This window comes from Mobula birostris, chromosome 4 (assembly GCF_030028105.1).
Source record: "Mobula birostris isolate sMobBir1 chromosome 4, sMobBir1.hap1, whole genome shotgun sequence".
In the NCBI taxonomy this organism is placed as follows: Eukaryota; Metazoa; Chordata; class Chondrichthyes; order Myliobatiformes; family Myliobatidae; genus Mobula; species Mobula birostris.
The window spans coordinates 208847901-208864311 of record NC_092373.1 but is presented as its reverse complement, the minus strand read 5'-3'; the positions used below and the strand labels follow the sequence as shown (position 1 = coordinate 208864311).

At 45.1% G+C, this 16411-nt stretch overlaps 1 protein-coding gene across 1 annotated transcript in view; it reads right to left on the bottom strand.

Moving 5' to 3' along the window:
• The window catches only part of fbxo41 (F-box protein 41), a 225460-nt gene that overhangs the window by 99176 nt on the left and 109873 nt on the right, over positions 1-16411 (bottom strand). The window contains exon 4 of the mRNA XM_072254830.1: positions 8259-8620. Within this exon, the coding sequence (XP_072110931.1) occupies positions 8259-8620 (362 nt within the window). The remainder of the gene's footprint in view (positions 1-8258; positions 8621-16411) is intronic.

The window sequence follows — 16411 nt, the reverse complement described above, 5'->3', positions numbered from 1 at the left end:
TGATGTCCCGTCGGCAGTTAGCAATAAAGAGATCCAGAGCAGACAGAAGACCAGAGCGGGGTGTCCATGAAGAGGAGGAAGGTTGAAGACGGGAGAAGGGGTCATCGGTGGGGGTGGAAGAGTCCTTGCCAAAGAAGTAGGCTCGGAGACGGAGTCGGCGGAAGAAGAATTCCACATCATGGCGAACACGGAACTCGCTGAGGTGTGGGCGAAGGGGGACAAAGGTGAGGCCCTTACTGAGGACAGAGCGTTCTCAAGTCCCTCTGCATCTCAGGTTCCTGCATTTTCTCCCCATTTAGAAAATAGTCTGCATATTTACAAACATTTGTATTTCTGCTACCAAAGTGCATGAGCATTAATATGCATGTATGCCCACTGACTGACATGGACATGATGGGATGAATGGCCAGCTTCACTGCTGTATGACTCTAAAAGAGGCATTTTAACCATTTCAGTCAAACATCCTTCTTTAAACTGCAAGGGTTAGAGAATAGTTTTGCCAATGGATTTCTCTGAGGAATGTGTTACACGTGGTTGGAGAATCTCATATTAAGACTGTAAGACCACAAGATATAGGAGCAGAAGTGGGCCTTTTGGGCCATTGAGTCTGCTTTGCTATTCAATCATGGGCTGATCCAATTCTTCCAGTCATCCCCACTCCCCTGCTTTCACCCCATACCCTTTGATGCCCTGGCTAATCCAGAACCTATCTATCTCTGTCTTAAATACACTCAATTACTTGGCCTCCACAGCTACTTGTGGCAACGAATTCCACAGATTTAACACCCTCTGACTAAAGTAATTTCTCCGCATCTCAGTTCTAAAAGAATGTCCTTCAATCCTGAGTTCATGTCCTCTTGTCCTAGAATCCCCTACCATGGGAAATAACTTATGTACCAATATGTACCACGACCTCTGGCTGTTCTCCCTCCCACTGCAGGATATTGTGGACGCGATCTGAAACATCCCGGGCCCTGACACCCGGAGGGCAAACTACCATCCGAGTTTCTTTCCTGCGTCCACAGAATCGCCTGTCTGACCCCCTAACTATAGAGTCTCCTATCACTACTGCCCTCCTCTTCCTTTCCCTACCTTTCTGAGCCACAGGGCTGGACTCTGTGCCAGAGCCACTGTTGCTTCCCCAAGGTAAGCTGTCCCCCCCAACAGTACTCAAACAGGAGTACTTATTGTTAAGGGGGACAGCCACTGGGGTACTCTCTAGCACCTGACTCTTCCCCTTCCCCCTCCTGACTGTGACCCACTTGTCTGTCTCCCGTGGCCCCGGTGTGACCACCTGCCTATAACTCGTCTCTATCAACTCCTCACTCTCCCTGACCAGACGAAGGTCATCGAGCTACAGCTCCAGTTCCCTTAGGAGCTGCAGCTCGACACACCAGGTGCAGGTATAGCCGTCTGGGAGGCTGGGAGAGTCCAGGACTTCCCACATCTGACAATCAGCACAGAACACCGGCCTCACACACATACTTCCTTTCCACAATTAACACAAGTAAACCTACCTTGTCTCGTTACCGCCTAAGCCCGTTGAACAAAAGCCCTATCACTCTGCTACCCTCTCACTCCACAGCCCGCTGGATATGGCGGTCTTCGTTTTAAACCTTTCGTGCTCTACTGGCTGACGTCACGCGTCTGCACAGTCTTGCCTCTCTTTACCCCGAGTGGTAAAATATCTTTGCTCCGAAGATCCTTAGCCATCCCACTCGCAGCCTTCTTGCTTTGAATCTATTGACACAAATCGATTGGCATCTCCCTAGAGCAAGGGGTTTAGATGGGGTGGAGTTTGTTGGGTGTGTTCAGGAAGGTTTCTTGACAGAATATATAGATAAGCCTACAAGAGGAAGGAGAGGCTGTACTTGATTTGGTATTGGGAAATGAACCTGGTCAGGTGTCAGATCTCTCAGTGTGAGAGCATTTTGGAGATGGTGATCACAATTCTATCTCTTTTACCACAGCATTGCAGAGGGATACAAACAGACAAGTTAGGAAAGTGTTTCATTTGAGTAAGGGTAAATGTAAAGCTATCAGGCAGGATATTGGAAACATAAATTGGGAACAGATATTCTCAGGGAAATATATGGCAGAAATGTGGCAAATGTTGAGGGGATATTTGCGTGGAGTTCTGCATAGGTACGTTCCAATGAGACCGGGAAAGGATGGTAGGGTACAGGAACTGTGGTGTACAAAGGCTGTTGTAAATCTAGTCAAGAAGAAAAGAAACACTTACAAAAGGTTCACAAAACGAGGTAATGATAGAGATCGAGAAGATTATAAGGCCAGCAGGAAGGTGCTTAGGAGAGCCAGAAGGGGCCAGGAGAAGACCTTGGTAGACAGGATTAAGGAAAACCCCAAGGTATTCTACAAGTATGTGACGTGCAAGAGGATAAGACGTGACAGAATAGGACCAATCAAGTGTAACAGTGAAAAGTGTTTAAGGAACCCCGGGTAACAGCAGAAGTACTTAATGAATACTTCCCTTCAGAATTCACTACAGAAAAGGATCTTGGTGATTGTAGGGCTGACTTACAGCAGACTGAAAAGCTTGACTATATAGGTATTAAGAAAGAGTATGTGCTGGAGCTTTTGGAAAGCATCAAGTTGGATAAGTCACCGGGACTGGAAGAGATGTATCTGTGTCTACTGTGGGAAGCGAGGGATGAGATTGCTGAGCCTTTGGCGATGATTTTTGCATCATCAATGGGAACGGGAGAGGTTCCGGAGGATTGGAGGGTTGTGGATGTTGTTCCATCATTCAAGAAAAGGAGTAGAGATAGCCCAGGAAATTTTAGACCAGTGAGTCTTACTTCAGTGGTTGGTAAGTTGATGGAGAAGATCTTGAGAGGCAGGATTTATGAACATTTCGAGAGGTATAATATGATTAGGAATAGTCAGCATGGCTTTGTCAAAGGCAAGTCATGCCTTACAAGCCTGATTGAATTTTTTGAGGATGTGACTAAACATATTGATGAAGGTAGAGCAGTAGATGTAGTGTACATGGATTTCAGCAAGGCATTTGATAAGGTACCCCATGCAAGGCTTATTGAGAAAGGAAGGAGGCATGGGATCCAAGGGGACATTGCTTTGTGGATCCAGAACTGGCTTGCCCACGAAGGCAAAGTGTGGTTGTAGACAGGTCATATTCTGCATGGAGGTCGGTGACCGGTGGTGTGCCTCACGGATCTGTTCTGGGACCCTTTCTCTTTGTAATTTTTTTATAAATGACCTAGATGAGGAAGTGGAGGGATGGGTTAATAAATTCACTGATGACACAAAGGTTGGGGGTGTTGTGGATAGTGTGGAGGGAGGTCAGGTTACAGCGGGACATCGATAAGATGCAAAACTGGGCTGAGAAATGGTAGATGGAGTTCAACCCAGATTAGTGTGAGGTGGTTCATTTTGGGTGGTCAAATATGACAGCAGAATGTAGTAATAATGGTAAGACTCTTGGCAGTGTGGAGGATCAGAGGGATCTTGGGTTCAGAGTCCGTAGGACACTCAAAGCTGCTGTGCAGGTTGACTCTGTGGTGCAGAAGGCATACAGTGTATTGGCTTTCATCAATCGTGGGATTCAGTTTAGGAGCCGAGAGATAATATTGCAGCTATATCGGACCCAGGTCAGATGCCACTTGGAGTTCTGTGCTCAGTTCTGGTCACCTCACTACAGGAAGGATGTGGAAACCATAGAAAGGGTGCAGAGGAGATTTACAAGGATGTTGCCTGGATTGGGGAGCATGCCTTATGAGAGTAGGTTGAGTGAACTTGGCCTTTTCTCCTTGGAATGACAGAGGATGAGAGGTGATCTGATAGAGGTGTATAAGATGATGAGAGGCATTGATCGTGTGGAGAGTCAGAGGCTTTTTCCCAGGGTTAAAATGGCTAACACGAGAGGGCACAGTTTTAAGGTGCTTGGAAGTAGGTACAGAGGAGATGTCAGGGGTAAGTTTTTTTACGCAGAGAGTGGTGAGTGCGTGGAATGGGCTGCTGGTGACGGTGGTGGAGGCAGATACGATAGGGTCTTTTAAAAGACTCCTGTATAGGTACATGGAGCTTAGAAAAATAGAGGGCTATAGGTAACCCTAGTTAATTTCTATAGTAAAGACATGTTTGGCACAGCATTGCGGCCGAAGCCTGTATTGTGCTGTAGGTTTTCTATGTTTTCTATGTTTTTTCTCTTGGCCAAGCATTATCTATGGAAACTTACAGCATTTTGCGTGTGTTAATCTTAATTTCCACCATCTGCAGATGCTCTTGTGTTTATGCTACACCAAGCTGCTCTGCAGATAGGATGGTTTCTAAGGTACCTCCTGAGGAAGTAGAATCTTTGGTGAACTATCTTGGCCATGGTTTTTATGTGGTTGGACCTGGCCAGGTACTGGTGCTATTCACTCCTGGGAACTCGAAGCTCTCAACTCTCTCAACCTCAAGTTGAGATCAGTAGGATGCAGAGCTGGGCTGAGAAGTGGCAGATGGATTTCAACCCAGATACGTGAGAAGTGGTTTTTGAGAAGGCCTTTGACAAGGTGCTGTACATGAGGCTGCTTAGCAAGATAAGAGACCATGGAATTACATAGTCATGAGTGGAGTATTGGCTGATCAGCAGAAAACAGAGAGTGAGAATAAAGGGATCCTATTCTGGCTGGCTGCTACCAGTGGAGTTCCACAGGGTCGGTGTTGGGACCGCTGCTTCTTACGATGTATGTCAATGACTTACATACTGGGATTAATAGATTTGTGGCTAGGTTGCTAATGATACAACGATAAGTGGAGGCACAGGTAGTGTTGAGGAAACAGAGAGCCTGCAGAGAGAATTAGATAGTTTAGGGAAATAGGCAAATAAGTGGCAAATGAAATACAATGTTGGAAAGTGTATGGTCATGCACTTTACTGGAAGAAATAAATGGGCAGACTATTATTTAGATGGGGAGATAATTCAAAATGCAGAGATGCAAAAGGACTTGGCTTATAACCCAGAGGGTAACCTCCAGGTTGAATCAGTGGTGATGAAGGCGAATGTAATATTGACATTCATTTCTAGAGGTATGGAATACAAGAGCAGGGATTTGATATTGAGGCTCTATAAGGCACTCGTGAGAACACACTTGGAGTATTGTGTGCAGTCTTGGACTCCTTATTTTAGAAAGCATATACTGACATTGGAGAAGGTTCAGAGAAGATTCACGAGAATGATTCCAGAAATGAAAGGGTTACTGTATGAGGAACGTCTGGCAGCTCTTGGACTGTATTTCCTGGAGTTCAGAAGAATGAGGGGGGAACACATTGAAACATTCCAAATGTTAAAAGGCCTGAACAAATTAGATATGGCAAAGTTATTTCCCATGGTAGGGGAGTCTACGAGGGCACGACTTCAGGATTGAAGGACGTCCATTTAGAACTGAGATGCAGAGAAATTACTTTAGTCAGAAGATGGTAAATCTGTGGAATTTGTTGCTACAAGCGGCTGTGGAGGCCAAGTCATTGGGTGCATTTAAGGCAGAGATAGATACGTTTTTGATTAGCCAGGGCATCAAAGGGTATGGGGAGAAGGCAGGGGAGTGGGGATGACTGAAAGTATCGGATCAGCCCATGATTGTACGGTGGAGCAGACTCAATAGGCCAAATGGCCTACTTCTGCTCCTATATCTTGTGGTCTTATGGTCTTACTTTGGTAGGTCAAATTTGAAGACAGAGTATAACATGAATGGTAAGACTCTTCGAAGTGTGGAGGATCAGCAAGATTTTGGGGTGCATGTTCATATGACACTCAAAGCTGCGGTGCAGATTGGGTGTTGTTAAGAAGGTGTATGGTATGTTGGACTTCATCAACCTTGGGATTGAGTTCAAGAGCCGTGAGGTAATGTTACAGCCAAATAAGACCTTTGTTAGACCCCACGGAGTACTGTGTTCAGTTCTGGTCACCTCACTATGGAAGGAACGTGGATACTATAGAGAGAGTACAGAGGTGATTTACAAGGATGTTGCCTGGATTGGAGAGTGTGCCTTATGAGAATAGGTTGAGTGAACTTGGCCCTTTCTCCTTGTAGTGACGGAGGATGAGAGGTGTATAAAGTGATGAGAGGCACTGATCATGTGGATAGCCACAAGGCTTTTACCCAGGGCTGAAATGGCTAACACAAGGGGCATAGTTTTAAGGTGTTTGGATGTAGGTACAGTGGCGATGTCAGAGGTAAGTTGTTCACACAAGAGAGTGGCGGGGTGCTTGGAATGCACTGCCAGTGATGGTGGTTGAGGCAGATACAATAGGGTGTTTTGACAGACCCTTGGATAGGTACATGGAGTTAAAAAAATTAGAGGGCTATGCACTCGGGAAATTCTAGGTAGTTTCTAGAGTCGGTCACATGGTCGGCAAAACATTGTAGGTCAAAGGGCCCATAATGTGCTGTAGACTTCTATGTTTCTATGTTTATATGTCAATATTTCGGCCCTGGCAGAAATCTTTAAAATGTCGCTGTCTACAGGTGAGGTGCCGGAGGATTGGAGAGTGGCTCATGTTGTTCCGTTGTTTAAAAAAGGATCGAAAAGTAATCTGGGAAATTATAGGCCGGTAAGTTTAACGTTGGTAGTAGGTAAGTTATTGGAGGGAGTACTAAGAGATGGAATCTACAAGCATTTGGATAGACAGGGACTTATTAGGGAGAGTCAACATGGCTTTGTGCGTGGTAGGTCATGTTTGATCAATCTCTTGGAGTTTTTCGAGGAGGTTACCAGGAAAGTGGATGAAGGGAAGGCAGTGGATATTGTCTACATGGACTTCAGTAAGGCCTTTGACAAGGTCCCGCATGGGAGGTTAGTTAGGAAAATTCAGTCGCTAGGTATACATGGAGAGGTGGTAAATTGGATTAGACATTGGCTCAATGGAAGAAGCCAGAGAGTGGTATTAGAGAATTGCTTCTCCGAGTGGAGGCCTGTGACTAGTGGTGTGCCACAGGGATCAGTGCTGGGTCCATTGTTATTTGTCATCTATATCAATGATCTGGATGATAATGTGGTAAATTGGATCAGCAAATTTGCTGATGATACAAAGATTGGAGGTGTAATAGACAGTGAGGAAGGTTTTCAGAGCCTGCAGAGGGACTTGGACCAGCTGGAAAAATGGGCTGAAAAATGGCAGATGGAGTTTAATACAGACAAGTGTGAGGTATTGCACGTTGGAAGGACAAACCAAGGTAGAACATACAGGATTAATGGTAAGGCACTGAGGATTGCAGTGGAACAGAGGGATCTGGGAATACAGATACAAAATTCCCTAAAAGTGGCGTCACAGGTAGATAGGGTCGTAAAGAGAGCTTTTGGTACATTGGCCTTTATTAATCAAAGTACTCAGTATAAGAGCTGGAATGTTATGATGAGGTTGTATAAGGCATTGGTGAGGTTGAATCTGGAGTATTGTGTTCAGGTTTGGTCACCAAATTACAGGAAGGATATAAATAAGGTTGAAAGAGTGCAGAGAAGGTTTACAAGGATGTTGCCGGGACTTGAGAAACTCAGTTACAGAGAAAGGTTGAATAGGTTAGGACTTTATTCCCTGGAGCGTAGAAGAATGAGGGGAGATTTGATAGAGGTATATAAAATTATGATGGGTATAGATAGAGTGAATGCAAGCAGGCTTTTTCCACTGAGGCAAGGGGAGAAAAAAACCAGAGGACATGGGTTAAGGGTGAGGGGGGAAAAGTTTAAAGGGGATATTAGGGGGGGCTTCTTCACACAGAGAGTGGTGGGAGTATGGAATGAGCTGCCAGACGAGGTGGTAAATGCAGGTTCTTTTTTAACATTTAAGAATAAACTGGACAGATACATGGATGGGAGGTGTATGGAGGGATATGGTCCGTGTGCAGGTCAGTGGGACTAGGCAAAAAGTGGTTTGGCACAGCCAAGAAGGGCCAAAAGGCCTGTTTCTGTGCTGTAGTTTCTATGGTTTCCACTCCTCCTTCCTGAAGTCAATGCTCAGCTCTTTAGTTTTGCTGAAAAGGGTGTAGTTGATTTCCAGGATCTCGAGTTTGGTGACAAGGGACATGGACAAAGTGCAGGTGGAAGGTGTTAGTTTAGTTAGGGATTTAATTAATTAGACACAACATTGTGGACAGAAGGCGCTATTCCTGTGTCGTATTGTTCTACTTTTTATGTCCTAATGTAGTGTATCATTGCTTTTTCTGTGACACTTGACAGGCAACAAATAGAGCCCTTGCCAGTTCTGCTCACATGCCAGGATATGGTGCTACACTTACCCGTACTGAGTCGATAAGCCCTGACACGATTGGATCCAAATTTCTGTGGCTCTGTTGAACTTCTACTTTCTTGCTCCCAAACTTCCACCTCCGATTCCGTCGTCCTGGAGCCAGCATCGGATACATCACCTTCTTCTCCCTCTGTGCTGTTACGATATGGCCTCCGATGCCAATTTTCAACAGCCTGTCTGCGCAGTGCTGAGTTTCGTGATATGGGGTCTTTAATGCACTTAGTTTCTGAATTACGGGTTTGCTTGTGATGATAGTTCCGTTCTGGACTCTGTTCTACGTGCTGTATGTCTGCAGACTGCATAAAACCGTCACTATCATAGCATCGTGACACATGAGCAAGTGGCTTTGGCCTAGAAGCAAATGGAAAAAATGGGTTAATAAATCTTCATGGATTTCAATATGTGAAGTATCATTATAGAACTATTTAAAGGTAAACATGTAAGGGCTAAAAAGAACAGCATAAGAATTATAACAAGAGAGAGAAAGAGCTCGAAGAGAGTATGAAAGTAACCAATGAAATATAATTATCAAGTGAGATCAAGATAATAAAAGAGGAGATGGCATTACACTGAGAGTCTAGGAATTACTTGAACATTGAGGAAGCATATTCTGGAAGGCCCCTCAAATGAGGCAGTATGGGTAGAAATTAGGAACAAAAAATGGTGTCATTAATCTCTTGGTAGTTTATTACAAACAGAAAGAAGCGAGAGGAACAAATATAGTAACAAATAAAGAGATGAGATAAATTAGGGTTAGACTACAGGAAATTTAAATTTCCCAAAAATGTTTTCGTCAGCTCAGGCGAGAGGAGTATGAGTCAGAATCAGAGCCCTAATTCGGGCAAGGCCAGTCTCTTTGGGTACACAAGTGTGGAAAGTATCAGCATTAGAGGCCCAAGCTCAACTGCTAATAAAAGGAGGGCAGGCTCAAGCAGAGTGGCCATTGTCAGAGCGTGCCAGTGATAGAGCGTGCAGGCTTTGGCTTAACGGGCTTCGGCGTGAACAGGCAAGGGCACAGTTTAAGAAGAGGAAAACCTTTCTCTTTTTAGGTATTGAGTAGTCAGGATGGAATGCTCCTCCTGTCAAATTCAGGATACCTGACGATTTCCCTGATGACCACATCTGTGCACCGAACTTCAGCTGCTGACTCACCAGGTCAAAGAGTTGGTTGGACTCAGGATCATTCAGGCGGATGAAGGTATTATAGTCGAGACTTTTAAAGAGGTGGTCACACCCAGAGAACAGCTTTGGACACTAGATGGGTGGCTACCAGGAGAGGTAAGGAGATTAATAGGTCAGTGCAAGGCTCCCCTACTGCTATTCCCCTCAGCAACATGTATATCCCTTTGGATACTGCTGGATGCGGGGAGAGGAATAACCCATCACCAGCTGCCAGACTAGTGGCACAGTGGCAGTCTCTGCGGTTCAACAGGGAAGGGTACAGTCAGGCTGTGCGGTAGTAATAAGGAACTCAGTAGCTAGGGGGACAGAAAAAAGATCTGTGGCCTAAAAAGAGACACCAGGATGGTGCATTGCCTCCTGGGTGCCTGGGTCCAAGATGTATCGGAGCAACTGCATGATATTCTCAAGGGGGATGGGGAACATCCAGAGATTGTGGTGCATATTAGCATCTATGACATAGTAGAAAAGGGGAAGAGGTCCTACACAGTGAGTATACAGAGTTAGGAAAGAGGCTGAAGTGAAGGACCTCCAAGATTACTCCCTGTACCGCAGGCTAGAGCAGGTAGGAATGGGGTGATAGCACAGATGAATGAGTGGCTGTGGAGATGGTGCAGGGCATAGGGTTTCAAGCTCTTGGATCATTGGAATCTTTTCTGGGAAAGGGGATGACCTGTACAAGAGGAACGGGTTGGACCTGAACTAGCCACAAGGTTCTACTCAGGAGAGTTTAAACTAGTTTTGCAGGGGCTGGGAATGGGAGCCCAACGTAAGGGATGGGAAAGATCGGACCAGAAGGTAGATGTCAGGGAAAGTATTGAAAGGGCAGAATTGAAACAAGAAGTATGATGGGTCGGATAGTTTGAAGTGTGTGAATTTTAATGCTAGGAGTATTATAGGTAAGGACAATGAACTTAGAGCACCGATCAGTACATGGAACTATGGTGGTGTAACCATTAATGAAACTTGGTGAGAAAGGGACAGGAATGAGTGATTAATCCACCAGCTTTTTGAAGTTTTAGAAAAGATAGAGGAGGAGGTAAAAGAGTGGAAGGAGATGCACTACAAATCAGAGACAATATCACAGCTGCACTCTGAGGAGACAGACACCAAGTCCTTTTGGGTGGAGCTCAGGAATAGGAAGGGTGCAATCACACTGACAGAATTGTGCTACAAACCCCCTAACAGCCACCAGGACACTGAGGAACAGATATGAAATCAGATTTAGGAAATGTGTAAAAATAATAGGGTTGTTGTCATGGGGCATTTCAACTTCCCTAATGTAAACTGGGACCTTCATAGTGCAAGTGTATCGAAGAAGGTTTCTTTAATCAATATGAGGATGGTCCACTAAGAGGGGGGGCCGTACTGGACCTGGTGTTGGATCGTACATACAGACAGCAAGAATAAAAGGATAACTAGGGAGAGGGTGGGATCATTCAAGGATAAAGGGTTAACATCTGATTGGACACAGAGAATGAGAGGTACTTAATGAATATGCAAACATGAGGAAATCTGCAGATGCTGGAATTTCAAGCAACACACATAAGAGTTGCTGGTGAACGCAGCAGGCCAGGCAGCATCTCTAGGAAGAGGTACAGTTGACGTTTCGGGCTGAGACCCTTCGTCAGGACTAACTGAAAGAAGAACTAGTAAGAGATTTGAAAGTGGGAGGGGGAGGGGGAGATCCAAAATGATAGGAGAAGACAGGAGGGGGAGGGATGGAGCCAAGAGCTGGACAGGTGATTGGCAAAAGGGATACGAGAGGATCATGGGACAGGAGTCCTAGGGAGAAAGAAAGGGGGGGGGGAAGCCCAGAGGATGGGCAAGGGGTATAGTCAGAGGGACAGAGGGAGAAAAAGGAGAGAGAGAAAAAGAATATGTGTATATAAATAAATAACAGATGGGGTACGAGGGGGAGGTGGGGCATTAGCGGAAGTTAGAGAAGTCGATGTTCATGCCATCAGGTTGGAGGCCACCCAGACGGAATATAAGGTGTTGTTCCTCCAGCCTGATTGTGGCTTCATCTTTACAGTAGAGGAGGCCGTGGATTGACGTATCAGAATGGGAATGGGACGTGGAATTAAAATGTGTGGCCACTGGGAGATCCTGCTTTCTTTACAGTAGAGGGGGCCATGGATAGATCTTTACTTAATGAATACTTTCTTTCAGTATATAGCAAGGAAATATAGAGGACCAGGAGACCGGTGCTGAGTGTATAAATACGTTAGGGCATTTAGAGATCAAGGAGAAAGAAGTGTTGGGCCTCCTGCAGGGTATTAAGGTAGATAAGTCCCCAGGGCCAGACGGGATTCACTCCAGGTTACTGAAGGAGGCAAGAGGTAAGATTGCTGGGCCCTTAAACAGTATCTTTGTGTCCTCTCTAACCACAGGCGAGGTCACAGAGTTCTGGCCAGTGGCTAATGTTGTTCCTTTATTTAAGAAAGGAACAAGGAAAAATGCTGTGAACTATAGAGCAGGCAGTCTCACATCACTTGCAGGGAAACTGCTGGGGAAAGTTCTTAGGGATAGGGATTTGAGAAACCCATGGCCTGATTACGGAGAGCTAAATTGGCTCTGTGCATGGCAGGTTGTGCCTTACCAACTTGATTCAGTTTTTTGACAAGGTGACGAGAGAGATGAGACGAGGGTAGGGCAGTGAATGTTGTCCACATGGATTTTGGTAAGGCGTTTGACAAAGTCCTCATGAAGGCTAATCCAGAAGATTAAGATGCGTGGGGTCTGCAGCAAATTAGCTGTTTGGATTCAGGACTGGCTTGAGCACAGAAGACGGAGGACGGTGGCTGAAGGGGCTCATTCAAGCTGGAAGTCTGTAGTTAGTTAACTTCGCAGGGATCTGTGCTGGGAACTCTGCTGGTGGTGATGTAGACAAATGACCTGGATGAAAATATAGATGGGTGGGGGATAGTAAATCTGCAGATGATACCAAGATTGGTAAAGTTGTGGGTAGAGCAGGCTGCTAAAGAATACAGCACAATATAGACCAGTTGCAGATATGGGCAGAGAAATGGCAGATGGAGTGTAACACAGATCAATGTGAGGTGTGGCACCTCAGAAGGGCAAATGCAAGGAGACAGTACACTGTTAGTGTATCCTTAGTGTAGCTGAGTAGAGAGATCTTGGGATCCAAGATGGTAGCTCCTTGAAACTGACTACACAGGTCGATAAGGTGGTCAAGAAGGCTTATGGAATACTTGCTTTTATTAGTCGAGACATTGATTTCAAAAGTCAGTCAGTTATATGTTACAACTTTATAAAACTCTGGTTAGGCCACATCTGGAGTATTGTGTATAGTTCCAGTCGCCCCACTACAGGAAGTGTGTTGAAGCTTTGGACAGGGTGCAGAAGAGATTCATCAAGATGCTGCCTGGTTTCGAGGTCATGTGTTATCATGAGAGACTGGATAAACTTGGGCAATTTTCTCCGGAGCATCAGAGGCTGAGGGGAGATCTGAAAGAGGTTTACAAGATTATGACAGGCATAGACAGAGTGAACAGAGTGCATGTGTTTCCTGGTGTTGAACTGTCTAATACCAGAGGGTATGCACTTAAGGTTCAAGGGAGATGTGAGGATTTTACTAAGAGAGCCATGGATGCCTGGAATGCACTGCTTGATATGGTGGGAGAGGCAAGTATCGTAGAGGCTTTTAAGAGATACTTAGATAGAGACGTGGATGGATATAAGGAAGATGCAGGGATATGGGTATGGTGTAGATCAGCGGTCCCCAACCACAGGGCCGCGGACCGATATCAGGCCGCAAAGCATGTGCTGCCGGGCCACCAGGAAATGATATGATTTGGCGATATGAGTCGGCTGCACCTTTCCTCATTCCCTGTCACGCGCACTGTTGAATAAGCGCACACAAGGTCATTACCCACGCGTCATCCATGTCAGTGCGGGAAGAAGATCAACTCCTCGAGCTTGCAAATGACGGTGGGCTGAAAAGTATGTTTGACATAACATCTCTGCCGGCATTCTGGATCAAAGTCAAAGTTAAATATCCTGAGATAGCCACGAAAGCACTGAAAACATTGCTTCCATTTCCAACATATCTCTGCAATGAATGCAATGAATACTAAATTGCGGAACAGACTGGACATAAGGAACCCCCTTCGAGTATCGCTGTCTCCCATCACCCCTCGATAGCACCATCTTGTTGCCGGGAAACAAGCCCAGGGCTCCCACTGATTCAGCAATATTGGTGTGTTGCAATGATTTTATATGTTCATACGGGGAAAATATGTGCTGTGTGTTTAATATCCAAATGTTACTTAAAATGTTATGATGCTATTGACTTACTTATATAACCATATAACAATTACAGCACAGAAACAGGCCATCTCGGCCCTTCTAGTCCATGCCGAACGCTACTCTCACCTAGTCCCACCGACCTGCACTCAGCCCATAACCTCCCATTCCTTTCCTGTCCATATACCTATCCAATTTTTCTTTAAATGATAATATCGAACCTGCCTCTACCACTTCTGCTGGAAGTTTGTTCAACACTTAGTTCAAACTCCCCTGTCCTCCCCTGATAATTGACTTATCACTATATTCATGCGAGGAAAATATGCGCTGTGTGTTTAATATTAAATTCATTAGATAAACCCTTTTAGAAACGAAATTAAGTGTATTAGCCACTTATCATCGATATTCCGGTCGGGAATAACCCCCCCCCCCCGAACAGAATGGACAAAAACGATCTGCAGAAAAAAATATCGGCGGGTACACGCATGCGTACTGGTGCCCGCGCAAGGCTTCATGATCATTGTAGTTTTAAGTGGTAAACACAACGTATTTTACTGCTACTCTTGTCCGTTGGCAACCCTACCTCCCCCGCCCCCCTGAGTCGGCCAGTCCGCAAGAATATTGTCAATATTAAACCGGTCCGCAGTGCAAAAAAGGTTGGGGACCCCTGGTGTAGATAGCAGGGATTAATAGTTTGGCTGTTTTTGATTTGCTCTTTAGCTTGTTCAGCACAACACTGTGGGCTGAATGGCCTGTTTCTGTGCTGTACTCTTCTGCATCCCATGTTCTAAAGTGAGATTACCTTGTGGAAACAGCTCAGAGGGCATCAAAGTTCTGAAATGTGTCCGGGAGAGCTTTTGGCACAGTATACCTTTAGAGAGCTAGAAACGGACATGAGGAGGTCTTGGCTGGTAGGATTGTCAAGGTGTATGTGAAGGACAGGGGGATGACTAGTATGAGGGTAGAACCGCTCAAGCATAAACATGGACACGTGTGCTTGGAAGCAGAGGAGGTCCTTAATGAATACCATGGCTGGTACCTGACATAACAAAAATGTATTAGCATGGTGTCATGACAACAACCTTCCCATCAATGTCAGCAACACAAGAGAACTGGTCATTATCTTCAGTGCACGTGCTCCTGTCTGCATCAATGATGTTAAGAGCAGAGAACATACGAGCACAGTACAAGCCCTCCAACCCAGGATGTGTGCTGCTCTTTTCACCAACTCTAAGATCAATCTAACCCTTCGCTTTTACGTAGCCCTCCATATTAAGATTGAGAGCTTCAGAATCCTAGGAGTGAACATAACCAGTGGGCTGTCCTGCTCCAAACAAGCCCAAGATAGCTCACCAATACTTCTACTTCCTCAGAAGATTTTTAAAAATTGGCATGCCTCTGTTAACACTTACCAGTTTTTATCGATGCACCAAAGAAAACTGGTTGCATTAACAGCTTGGGACGGCAACTGCTCTGCACGTGACCGTAAGAAACTGGAGAGGTGTTGACACAGCACAGCACATCACGGAAACCAGTCTCCCCCCTATGGACGCTGTCTATACTTCTTGCTGCCTCAGTAAAGCAGCCAGCAGAATCAAAGACCCCACCCACCCCGGACATTCTCTCTCCTCCCCCCTTCCATTTGGCAGAAGATACAAAAGCCTGGAACGAAGTACCATCAAGCTCGAGCAGTCAGCTTCTACCCCATTATTACAAGATTACTAAATGAAATTACCTGGATGATAAGATGGACTCGTGACCACACAATCTCCATCAATATGAGTTTACACTTTATTACTTACTTCGTGAGCTTTCTCTGTAGCTTTAATTCTTTATTCTGCATTGTCACTGTTTACCTTCTACTACCTTAAAGCACTCTATAATGATCTGATCTGTATGACCAGTATGCAAGACAAGCTTTTCACTGTATCTCAGTGCATGTGACAATAATAAAGCAATTCCAATACTTTGCCTCAATGTTCACCAGGAAGAGGGACTTTGATAAATATGAGGTCAGTACAGTACGGGCTATAATGTTCTCAGCACCCTGCATGATCTAGTTCCATAATATGGTCAATCAGGACCTGCAGCCAGACACACTTGCTCTGTCTGGTGAAGTTGACAGGGACATACAGAGTTCGCCTCCCACACTTTAGAAGAACATGCCGCTGTTCAAGCTGCCATCCCAGCCAAGCTAATATAGAGACCTAAGAAATTCCAAGAATGACCTCTCCTTCACTTACCTGTCTCTACTGTTCAGCCTCCTCGCAACAAAGCCTCAACACCTGCACTCAACCACAGCACATACAGCTCTAACACCAATGCTCAAAACCCAGTGTATCATCTACATGCTGCACACGTGCACTGGTTTTCAGTGGCTGCTGTACCAAGACATTGTTGAATCAGTAAGCCGATCACTGACACACTCCTCAGATTCTTTTGTACTGGGTGTGGTGTGGGTATGGCATTCCTGTCTCTGTCCTCAGTCACCTAATAACCAGACAGCCCCAAAAATATTGGGACTCCTGGACAACCTTGATCTCCATCTTATAACCATTTCTTCTTTCCATCATTCATCCTCTCTTTTTTAAGACACACACTCATTTCTCATTTATCCAACTCTGATGAAAGATCTTTAATTTGAAAAGTTTTTTTTCTAATTTTTTATTTATTACTAACAAACAAAAATACAGC